General features: G+C 37.4%; 1 protein-coding gene and 1 non-coding gene across 2 annotated transcripts in view; both read left to right on the forward strand.

Moving 5' to 3' along the window:
- ITFG1 (integrin alpha FG-GAP repeat containing 1) overlaps nucleotides 1-12,955 on the forward strand; it is a 288,485-nt gene that overhangs the window by 217,080 nt on the left and 58,450 nt on the right. Inside the window, exon 13 of the mRNA XM_039241589.1 lies at nucleotides 2,985-3,028. Within this exon, the coding sequence (XP_039097520.1) occupies nucleotides 2,985-3,028 (44 nt within the window). The remainder of the gene's footprint in view (nucleotides 1-2,984; nucleotides 3,029-12,955) is intronic.
- On the forward strand, nucleotides 9,840-9,946 carry LOC120238618. The gene has a single exon (XR_005530279.1). It is a non-coding gene; the product is annotated as a U6 spliceosomal RNA (small nuclear RNA).

Here is a 12,955-nt window from a genome sequence, read left to right on the forward strand (position 1 = left end):
GCTACACATGGCCAGATTTCATTGTTTCTCATTGCCATGTAGTATTCCATCATATAGATAAACCACAGCTTCTTGATCCATTGGTCTGTTGATGGACACTTAGGCTCTTTCCATGTTTTAGCTATTGTGGAGAGTGCTGCCACGAACATTGGGGTCCATGTGCTCCTATGCCTCAGCATTTCTGTATCCCGTGGGTAAATTCCTAGCAGTGCTATTGCTGGGTCATAGGGGAGTTCTATTGTTAGTTTCCTGAGGAACCTCCACACTGTTTTCCAGAGGGGCTGTACCAGTTTACATTCCCACCAACAGTGTAGGAGGGTGCCCATTTCTCCACATCCTCGCCAGCATCTCAAGTTCTCTGATTTGCTCATTTTAGCCACTCTGACTCGCATGAGGTGGTATCTCAGTGTGGTTTTGATTTGTATTTCCCTGATGAGGAGGGATGCTGAGCATCGTTTCATGTGTCTGTGGGCCATCTGGATGTCCTCTTTGGAGAAGTTTTCTGACGTGCTTTGACTAGCATAATACACTCTAATTCAATCCGTGTTGTTGCAAATGGCAATATTTCATTCTTTTTGATTGCTGAGTAATATTCCAGTGTGTGTGTGTGTGTGTGTGTGTATACATACCACATCTTATTTATCCATTTGTCACTCGATAGACATTTGGGCTCTTTCCATAATTTGGCTGTTGTCAATAGTGCTGCTATAAACAGTGGAGTGCATGTGCCTGTTCAAATCAGCATTTTTGTATCCTTTAATACCTAGTAGTACAATTGCTGGGTCATAGGGTAGTTCTATTTTTAAAATTTTGAGGAACCTCCATACTGTTTTCCAGAGTGTCTGCACCAGTTTGCATTCCCACTAGCAGTACAAAAGTGTTCCTCTTTCTCCATATCCTCGTCAAAATCTGTTGTTACCGGAGTTGTAAATTTTAGCCATTGTGACAGCTGTGAGATGATATCTCATTGTGGTTTTGATTTGTATTTCCCTGATGATGAGTGATGTTGAGCATCTTTTTGTGTATCTATCAGCCATCTGGATGTCTTCTTTGGAGAATTGTCTGTTCATGTCTTTTGCCCATTACTTCACTGGATTATTTGTTTTATGGGGTGTGGAGTTTGATACATTCTTTATAGATTTTAGATACTATTTATCTGAAATGTCATTTGCAGATATCTTCTCCCACTCTGTCAATTGCCTTTTAGTTTTCTTGATTGTTTCCTTCATTGTGCAAAAGCTTTTTTTCTTCATTTGTGCAGGTTCATTCTTCTGCATGTCACTGTCCAGTTTTCCCAATACCATTTGCTGAAGAGACTGTCTTTTTTCCATTGGATTAGTCTTTCCTCCTTTGTCAAAGATCAGTTGACCATGTTTGTGGGCCCATTTCTGGGTTCTCTTTTCTGTTCCATTGATCTGTGTGTCTTTTTTTGTGCCAATACCTACTATCTTAATTACAGCTTTGTAAAACAGCTTGAAGTCCAGAATTGTGATGCCTCCAGCTTTGGTTTTCTTTTTCAACATTGCTTTGGCTATTCAAGGTCTTTTCTGGTTCCATACAAATTTTAGAATTCCTTGTTCTAGCTCAGTAAAGAATGCTGATGTTATTTTGATAAGGATTGCATTGAATATGTAGATTGCTTTGGGTAGCATCAACATTTTAACAGTATTTGTTCCTCCAGTCCGTGAGCATGGAATGTTTTTCCATTTCTTGTGTCCTTTTCAATTTCTTTCATAAGCTTTCTATAATTTTGTGTGTATAGATTTTTCACCTTTTTGGTTAGGTTTATTCCTATGTATTTTATGGTTTTTGGTGCAATTGTAAATGAGATCAACTCCTTGACTCTGTTTCTGCTGCTTCATTTTGGTGTATAGAAATGCAACTGATTTCTCTGCATTGATTTTATATCCTGTGATTTGCTGAATTCATGTATCAGTTCTAGCAGTTTTTTGTGAAATCTTTTGGGTTTTACACAGAGTATCATGTCATCTGTGAAGAGTGAAAGTTTGACTTCCTCCTTGCCAATTTGGATGCCTTTTCTTTTTATTGTCTGATTGCTGAGGCTAGGAATTCCAACACTGTATTGAATAGCTAGATAGAGCTGTCACTTCAAATGATGAGGTGATAATATATTTCAAAACTCATGTTACTTATATAAATAACATTCAGATATTCTAACCTTTTGAGGTGATTATAGAATAATTGTATCATTAAATTTTTTTGTGTGTATTTGTTATAGACCCATCAATTCTTTATGGTTGTGTTCTCCATAACAATTATCAAGGGTGTTCTCAAGGGAAATCTTTGACCCTTGTCTGATACCTTAGAAATCTTTGACCTAACAGCTTTGACTAGATAAGTGGAAATAGTCTAATTTGAGGTATAAAATGGTTTTCTCAGTATACATTTTAATTAGTTTGCAGTTAGCACTTCTGTCAGATTCTAAGTCATACTTGGAGAATACCAACAGTAGGTATAGTATGATATAACTATAATTAATTATCTCACCTATATGTTTCACAAAACAGCATCTTTTTTTTTTTTTTAGAATTTTTTTTTAAATGTTTTATTTATTTCTAGGAGAGAGAGAGACAGCGTGAGCAGGGGAGGGTCAGAGAGAGAGGGAGTCACAGACTGAAACAGGCTCCAGGCTCTGAGCAGGCAGTCAGCACAGAGCGACGCGGGGCTCGAACCCACGAACCCTGAGATCATGACCTAAGCGAAAGTCGGACGCTTAACCGACTAAGCCACCCAGGCGCCCCTCACAAAACAGCATCTTAAGTGCTTAATAAAAGCTTTTAAAATATCAGTATAAAGTAACAATAGAAACTTGATTTACTCAGATCTAAAGGAATTGAATTGGTTTCTGCCTGTGATTATGATTCAGTAGAGCATGTTAATAGATTATAGGGGGGAAAATAGAGTTAACTTTAAATATAAGCTAAAGTAATAATATAGTAATAATTTTCTTTATTTTTCCACAGTTCTTAGTGGTCTGTGTTCTAATGACTGTCCTCGTAAGATAACAGTAAGTAAACAAATCTCAGTTGTAAAATTTTCAGTGAAAATATTCTGCATAAGATACTCACAAAATAGTTATAGGTTATATTTAAATTGCTATTATTTAGAAGTGATTAAAGTATCCTTTAGTGCTCAGAAAACTTTCCTGAGAATAAAATACCTTACCTAAAAGATTCTTGCCTCAAGGTTCACCTCCTTTATGAAGCCTTATCTGATGCCTTGGAAAAATAAGCAACCTTCCCATCATTTATGGGTATAGGGCATACTACTGCCATTTTGGCATATATAATAGTTGAGCTCACGTCTCTATATTGATTCCCTCTCTATATTAGGTTGGCATCCCTTGAGGTCAAGAACCCTCTCATCTTTGTATACCTGGTACACAGCCCAAGGTCAAGCATATAGTAGATAATTAATGAATATTTCTTTGGTATAGTCTTAATATTGTCTTCCTGTGTTTCAATGAAATAACAAAGTGTTAAAATAATTAGGCTCAGTTTTTTAAATTCCCAGTTCATATAAATTGTAATAAGAATATTATATTGTGTGGGAGTATAGGTGTAGGTGTATCCTTGCTTGCCTTCTCATAGTAACCCTGTTTCATAAGGAATTACCCCCCATGTAAAGATGAGGAAATTAAGGCTTAGTGAAATTAAATTATCTAATCATAGAGCTATGAAGTACTGGAACTAGAGCACAAAGCTAGGTGTTCTGATTATAGTCTCATACTTGATTGATTCATTAGTTGATGGACATTTAGGCTCTTTCAATGATTTGGCTATTGTGGAGAGTGCTGCTATGAACATTGGGGTACATGTGCCCCTATGCATCAGCACTCCTGTATCCCTTGAGTAAATTTCTAGCAGTGCTATTGCTGGGTCATAGGGGAGTTCTATTATTAATTTTTTGAGGAACCTCCACACTGTTTTCCAGAGAGGCTGCACCAGTTTACATTCCCACCAACAGTGTAGGAGGGTGCCCATTTCTTCACATCCTCGCCAGCATCTATATCAGTCTCCTGATTTGTTCACTTTAGCCACTCTAACTGGTGTGAGGTGTATTTTACCAGATCTTAAGTGACTTGGGTTTAACCTGGGGGAAAGGAAATGCCTAACTTTAAACCCCTCTGGCCTTCCTGTCTGGCCCAAGGGGGACGGAAAGCTAAGAAGCACATGTGTACATCGCATCCTAGGGATATAGGCTCACTAAAAGCTGAGACCTAATCATAGGACTATAGGATGCATTTTTTTAACTCCTGCTCCTTACCATCACATTAACTGGGCTCCTGTCTCATTACAAGATTACAGGTAAAAGAACTGCAAGCCTCAGACTCTGTTTAAAGAAGTCTGGAGAAAAACACAAAGATAATAGGGAAGATTAAAAAAAAAAAAAAAACACTGGAGAAAAATGCTGCCTCTGATAGCATAGCTACTGCAAACAGTAAACACAATTGTTAGAGTTATCCTAGCTGGATAAACATAAAACTGCATGGTAAAGTCCCATCTACCTCAGTTCCTTTCACCCAATATATAATGTCTGGCTTTCAATGAAAAATTTCAAGGCATGCTGAAAGGCAGAAAACAAAGTTTGATGGACAAAGCAAGCATTGGTACAAGATTCAGATATAGCAGAATGCTAGAATTAGCAGACCAGAAATTTAAAAGAACTACGATTAATATGTTAAGGGCTCTACTGGAAAAAGTAGACAGCATGCAAAAGTAGACTGTTAATACAAGCAGAGAGATGGAAACTCTTAAGAATCAAACAGAAATGGTAGAAATAATAGAAATGAAGAATGCCTGGATACAGCTAAACAAAGGATCAGTGAGCCTGAAGATCTAGAACAAAAACTTCCAAAACTGAAATGCACAGAGAGAAACTAATGAAAAAATTGATCAGAATATCCAAGAACTGTGGGGGGGTATAAAAGGTATCACTGGATTTCTGGAAGGAGAAGGAGAGAAAGGAACAGAAGAAATGTTTGAAATAACATGACAATTTTCCAAAATTAGTGACAGATATCAAACCACAGATCCAGGAAGCTTAGAGAACACCAAACAGGAAAAATACTAAACACCTATATCTATGCATATCATATTCAATCAACAGAAAACCAAAGACAAAGAGAAAATCCTGAAAGTAATCAGAGAAAAAGAATGGGTGAAAAGATGACTGGGAATCCATATAAGATTATGATACAATTAAGAATGCTCATTTCAGGTAAAGACTATGAGTTCATGGTGGTACCAATATCTATATACACATCTGTTTATTTTTCTTTAGAAATGCCTAGGAGCTAGGTCTAGGATTAGAGAAGGTAAATAGCTACACTAACCCAGGGCTGTAATTTTGCTAGGCAGGTACAGTAGAAGGAGAGTGCTTTATGGGAGTTAAAAGTAATGGCAGGAGTGAGGTTGATGTATGGTAGCTAAACACGGAAGGTAAAGGCAGGAGTGGGCTTACTACAGGTCGAGACTAATAGTCTTAAAGTTGAACAGGTATAGTAATGGGAAAGAGAAGGCTGGAAAATAGTTTGTAGTCAAACAGCTGAATGGATGGCATTAAAATTTCAAAAGTAGGGTACCTGGGTAGCTCAGTCAGTTAAGCCTCTGACTCTTGATTTTAATCAGATCATGATCTCACACTTTGTAAGATCAAGCCCTGAGATGGGCTCTGTGCTGACAGCATGAAGCCTGCTGGGATTATCTCTCTTCTTCCCTCTCTGCCCCTCCCCTGTTCACAACTGCATACCCTGTCTCTCAAAGTAAATAAATAGACATTAAAAAAATGTCTAAAGTAAAATAGTTCTGGTAGATAAGGTCTGGAGTGTGGCCTGGGGTTTTCAAAATGGAGATGAAGGAATTTGAGTGGGATTGGTTTCTGATTTGAATAATTCTTTCTTTTCTTCATGTTATCAAATAGGTTACCTTTATCAGGTGGGAACATACTAGTAGCACAAGAGCCATCCAACTCATAAATTAACTCAAATGGTAAAGAATATCACGTGGTAGGTATTTTCCCTCTTAGTGTCACACAGGTCATAAACCTGATGTAAAACTTTCTACTATGTTTAGTACAAAACAATGTGAAGAAGGTCCACTTTTTCATAAAATACAAGAGGGCATACATTTGATACATGGATAACTGGGGAAGTATAATGTTCACTTGTTTTAGGTTGTCATAAAATTGTGATCTGTGATATCAGTGGGGTAGGAAAATGATATTTGTGAAGGCAGTTAAACAAGATCTGAACTGCAAAGAAAATAATAAATGGATGAATTGGAGGCAGATATGTCACCTATAAAAAAGCCCAAAAGTGCTGGACTGTTGGAATAATCATTGTAAGAACAATTCTGCAGGCTGAATTTTACTTATGTGACTTTTCTAAATGAAAGTTCTCCATACAATTAAAGTTGCTTTTATTTTAAGATAAAGAGAATGAGAACATTATTGATCTCAGAAGTATTACCTGCAGCCAACTTAATCATACAGCCTTTCCTATCCACTTTTCTGCCAGGTAAAATGAGTGTGTTTCATTTCAATGTTTTAAAGTTCTTTGCTTGACCATGTAATGGATATGGTCAATGACAGGAAGGAAGAGGAATTGAATATTTCACAGATTGGGTAGACAATGCCTGAATCACCAAGTTAATCTTTAGCCTCTGATTAATTACATCTATACTTTAAATTTTTTTAAAAACAGACTTTCTTTTTTTAGAGCATTACAAAATTAAGTAGAAAGTACAGAGAGTTCTCCTACATCTTCTGCATTCCCCTCCCCATGTCTCCCCTACTATACATCTACATTTTTTGAAAGCAGATGGACTTGAAAGGCACTCATATACATTCATAATGGATGTGATACATTGTCCAGATGTTCTCTTCAGGACTGAGGCACTTATTCCCTGAGCTCCTCCCAGTGTTGGCTGCTGATACACAGCTCAGTTCCTACCTGGACACTGTTTTCAGCCGAAGGGAGCTGGCTCCTACTAATTATAAGCTTTTCCTGGAGACTGCCTGCAGGCAATGTCTGATTAAGGCAGAATACAAATGCCTGGCTTCTCTGCCTCTATTTGGGCCATTTCTGAAGGGCCAATAACTGTTGGTTTGGAGTTGAGTCTAAATTAAATCTTTGCATGCAAATCTCTGGGTTAGGGTCTGTTTCCACATGTCTCAAATATGTGAAATTTCCCAATGTTGGTCTTGCAGTGCTTAACTGGGGTAGTAAAAGTATGAGACTATAATCAGAACACCTAGCTTTGTGCTCTAGTTCCAGTTTATAGGGGCGCCAGGGTGGCTCAGTCGGTTAAGTGTCCGACTTCAGCTCAGGTTATGATCTCACGGTTCGTGGGTTCGAGCCCCGCATCGGGCTCTGTGCTGATAGCTCCGAGCCCGGAGCCTGTTTCAGATTCTGTGTCTCCCTCTCTCTCTGCCCCTCCCCCACTTATACTCTGTCTCTGTCTCAAAAATAAACTATAAAAATTTTTTTAAAAAGATGTGGTTTATATATACAATGGAATACTGCATGGCAATGAGAAAGAATGCAGTCTGGCCATTTGTAGCAATGTGGATGAAACTCAAGGGTGTTATGCTAAGTGAAATAAGCCAGAACGAGGACAGATACCATATGTTTTCACTCATATGTGGAACAGGAGAAACTTAACAGAGGACCATGGGGGAGAGGAAGGGGAGAAAAATAGTTAAGGAGAGGGAGGGAGGCAAACCATAAGAGATTCTTAAATACTGAGAACAGAGGGTTGATGGCGGTGGGGGAGAGGGGAAAAGGGGTGATGGGTATGAAGGAGGGCACTTATTGGGATGAGCACTGGGTGTTATATGGAAACCACCTTGACAATAAACTGTAAAAGAATGAAATATCTACAAAGAAAAGATCTGGTAAAATAGTTTTCCTTAAGGGCAAGGTTTTAAGAACTGAGGTCTCTGGGCATATGTCAGAATGCTTACTTCCCCTCCCTGTGCTAGAAACATGAGAGTTCTTTATGTTTCCCAGTCTTCCCTATGAGAATCTGGTGGGACTTCTGGAGGTAAAACTCACAAGTGTGGGGCTCCTCCGAGACTGTTTACCTCTGTCCCCCAGAGTTTTGAATTCTCAAACTAGTTCCTATTGAGCTTCCAGCGACTTCTCCATTACAGTTTAAGTGTCCTAGCAGTACTAGCTCCAGTTTCAGTTATCTGCTTCTAGACCTCTGTTCCTAGTAGCCGTGATTCTGTATCCGCCCTTCTCTCCAGTTTCAGGGTAGCAGTTTGCCCTGTGACCTCAGTTCTCTGAATCTAGGGATAGTTGCTTTCTACTTTCTTCAGCTTTTTGTTGTTGTTATTCTTTTTGTGAGGACAGGAGTCAGGACTTCCAAGCTCTTTACAGGTCAGACCAAAAATTCTTCTTGCATTTTTTCTTTGGAAGATTTATTTTTAAGTTAATTTATTTTGAGAGAGCAGGGGAAGGGTAGAGATAGAGAGGGAGAGAGAGAATCCCAAGCTGTCAGCACAGAGCCCAACGCATAGCTCAGTCTCACAAACCATTAAATCATGACGTGAGCTAAAATCAAGAGTCGGATGCTTAACTGATTGAGGCACCCAGGTACCCCTCTCCTTGCATTTTTATCAGTAGTGCTTTATTTTTCTTTGTTATAGCTTTATTACACCATAACTGGCATGCAATAAACTATACATAATGAATATATTCAATTTGATGTTATGATGTATGTATTGTATATATACTATATATGTTTAAATGGATGTATATACATATGCATATACACCAGTATAATGAAACATATATTATATCTAAAAGTTTTTTTGTGCCACTTGGCCATCCCTCCTTCTCACCTTCTGACCCTCCTCCCTGTGCCACTCACTTTTCCTCAGTCACTACTGATAGCTTCTCTGTGAGTGTTGCTTTATTTTAAAAGTTGTTCTTGGTACTCCATGGCATGTATCAATATATCTTCACCTATGTTATTTATCGTTCTTTACCCTGAAATGTTTTTAATTTTTTTAAATTTAAACATCTATAAAAGTAGAGGTTAATATTAATAAAACTCCTTGTGCCCATACTGCCATCCAGCTCTAACACTGTCATCATATACCCCCACCTACTAATTCCATTCACAGCTTCCCTGTTATTTTAAGGAAAATCCATCATATCTTATACTCTGTAAATACTTCCATGTAGATCTCTCTAAGATAAGGACTTTTTACATGTTAGACCAGAAACTCCCACTTTTCATAAAAACTATTTTATATCCTTTCCAATATCCTCTTACATCCATCCCCAACTTCATTTCTCAGTCATTGACCTAGCTTCCTACTTCAAAGGGAAAATAAGAATGTAAAATGAGAATTTCTTCAACTGTCTTCAGTTACTTTGGGGAAGTTATTTAACTCCTGTTAAGCCTCATTCTCCACATCTATATAATGGGGAAACTAATTGTATTCATTTATGTTAGCTTCCTATTCCTGCTGTAACAAATCACCATAAATTTAGTGGCTTCAAACAACACAAATGTATCCTTTTACAGTTGTGGAAGTCAAAGCACAAATACACTTCACTGAGCAGGACTCCATTCCTTTAGAGACTTTAAGGGGAATCCATTCCCTTGCCTTTCACTTCTCAAAGCTACCTATATTCCTTGATTCATGGATCTTCTATCCATCTCTAAATCCAACCATGTAGCATCTTTATATCACTGACCCTAACCTATCCTGCCTTCCTCTTTCACTTATAAGGACTGTAGTGATTACCTTGGGTTCATCTGGATAATCCAAGGTAATCTCTTCATCTCAAGATCCTTAATCAAGTGTTTGCTTCAGCAGCACATATACTAAAATTGAAGTGATGTAGAGAAGATTAGCATGGCTCCTGGGTAAGAGCAACATGCAAATTCATGAAGCATTTCACATTCTTAAGGGAAAAAAAACCTTTATCACATCGGCAAATTCCCTTTTGCAAAATAAATTATCAGCAGATTTTGGGATAATGTAAACATCTTTAGGGGACCATTATTCTGCCTATTACACTCCCTCCTAAGGTTTTTATTAGGATTAGAAGAATTAATGTAGGCAAATTATAGTAGAGGCCTAATACACAATAAATACTCAAAAAGTGTATCTGCTATTCTTTGTCAATAATGGTTATTTCCCTGCCTCTATAATATCCCTGTATTAGTAAAGATAGTAGATTCCAAATTTTTGAGAAATGCTGGTGTTCTGTTTGCCTTCAAGATAAAACTAGAGGTCTATTTGACTTCATGACTTTTTTCTTATCATGTGAACCTTTTTTGATACATATCATGAATTTATGAAATATGGATATCAATATTTTAGTGAGAGTTATCATAAACATCTATGAATCAAAAGAATATTTTTATTCCTATATCCTGATTTTTCTCTTTAAATACCAAGCTAATTTTTTTAATCTTTTATTCTCAATATGACATATATTCTGTGTTAGTGGAGATTAGAGCTTCTTTCTCTGTCATTTGGTAATTCATTTAACCAGAGCCTGTTGACTTTTCCCACTTTATGGATTATGAGTCTTTAGGCAGGCATATGAGTACTCTTCTCGTTGAACAAAGAGTTGGAAATAGTCCTTTAATCTTCTGTATACCAAAAAATCCATCCATATTCCTTTTAAGTAGCTTCATGAGGATAGAAGAAGGATCTATTTTGCCTGCCAGTTATCCTAGAACATAGCACAGGGCCTGTGCTTACCAATTGCAGGTATCTTCTATAGCACTAAAATAATCTCTTTATCCATATCCATCCCTTTTGCTGTTTCTTTTTATTAATCAATGTACTAATTATGCTGTGGGTCCCACATCCTTCTCAGGGACCTCATTTCATTATTTATTCTACCTGGCCTGTGTGTGTATTCAACCTCAGCCTCTCTGTTGCTGCCTTCCCTTCAGCATTTAAGGAGTGCCCAAATCTCTCTTATCAATAAGAGCAGATATGCAATACTTTTCAGAACCTCACATCTTCTCCAGCTATTACCCAATCTCTGTTTTTACTTCCCGGTCAAACTTATTAAGTTGTCCACCATTGGGTCTCTCCCAATTAGTTACTTTCATATCCTTAACCCACTGTTGTAATCTAGCATTTGACCTGAGTTTGATTCTCCTGACCACTCCTAGGAACACTCCCCTTTCCTTGGCTTCCTTTATGTTTACCCTTCCTGGTTCCCCTTCCACCTCTCTGGCCATTCTCCTGTTTCCTTTGTGGACATTTCCTCTGCCAACCTGGAAATGCAGGTGCTCCTCAGAGTCTCACTCTAGGTTCTCTACTCTCTCAATTATCTCAGCTTCTCCCTGATTTGTTTAGTGGATTTTGTGTTTTGTTTTGTTTTGTTTTGTTTTGTTTTGTTTTGTTTTGGGTTATTTGGTTTTGCCTTTTGTATGCTGATTACTCCCAAACCTGTTTTCAAGCCATCTCTCCTGAGCTTCAGACCTTTATATCTGAGTGTCCTACAAGGAATGATAAAACTGAAATTCAGTGTTTCCCCACAAAAACTCAGTCCACTCCTATGTTCCCTATCTTAGTTACTTTTTTCTTTCCCTTAACCCCCAGATCTACTAAATTATTGGTCTCAACCCTTAAATATACTTCCTCTGTCCCATCATCATTTAGTCTAGGTAATCATTGTTCTTGCTTTTAATGACTGACTGTTGGGAGTTATCTGAGCCATCCTTCAAAAAGGTAACCCAGTGATCTTTCTAAAATACAGACCTTCAGTGGCTTCTCTTTGTCCTTGATAAATGGTCCAAATCTAATTTGCCCAGTCTGACCTAGTATGAGCTTTTGTTTACCTCTTCAGCCTTATTCCTTACCATTCCTCCTCACACCCACTCCCAACTCTTTCAGCCACACGTAATTATTTGTTCTGCCATACTGTCTCATCTCCAGCCTTTTGCATGTTATTTCTCTGCTCTGAAGCCTCCTCTTCTCCACCTTCTCCTAGATTCCTTCATACAACCTTCAGGTCAGCTTTCAGACAGTATTTCCTCTGAAAATCATTCCTGGGCTTCCCACTGACATAGGATTGGATACACCATCTGTTGTTTCTTAGCACCCTATACATAGTCCTGCTACTTACCACTTCTGTTCTGTAGTTGGTGTGTTATCTGTGTTCAGTCCTTGAAGAAGAGAGACTGGGTCTTGTTTATTATTCTGTTATTACTCCCTAACAACAGTGGCCTGACACATATTAGCACAATAAATATTTATATATGAATAAATGAGCTTTTCCTAAAATTTGGTTTGCTTTTTAATGAGCCTTCATTCATAAATTTACCATACCACCTCTTAACCACAATCACATATTCATTGTTAAGACTGAACATTTGCAGAATAAATTATGAGCTATTCACAAGAGAAATGCATTCTGCAAAGCCCTGATATAAAGGGAACACATCCCTTACTTATGTTCACAGAGACACCTCATTATGAGACAGATGTTTCAATTGTTACTACAAACAGATTTTTAATATACGTAGCAGAACAAGATGTGTCTTTAACATTTTTTTCATCCTTAGCTTTTATTTGTTCTGTGTAGGAATAATCTGAGAAAGTATAAGCCAATTAAGTTTCTCTTCATCTTTATTTTAAGCAAAATAATCTGACTTGGTGCTTTTACCCTCCCATCTTTAAAATTATACTAAGTTTTCCTAGAACAAATATTTATTGATCACAACAGATTTTTTTCTTTGATATCTTTTCTAAATATTATTCTATCTTTAATTCTAAGTATTTACCTTTTTCTTATCATACCTAACAATGGCGATATCATCTTTCTTGTAACAAAGATAGAAAAAAAATTAACTTTTTCTGCATTTAATGTCCTTTTATAGTCCTTTACAAAGGGAAAATACTTTGCAGTTTTAACAGGAAAATAACCAAAATTGAATAATTTATTGAA

This window comes from Hyaena hyaena, unplaced genomic scaffold, assembly GCF_003009895.1.
Source record: "Hyaena hyaena isolate Hyena2069 unplaced genomic scaffold, ASM300989v1 scaffold_7, whole genome shotgun sequence".
NCBI lineage: Eukaryota > Metazoa > Chordata > Mammalia > Carnivora > Hyaenidae > Hyaena > Hyaena hyaena.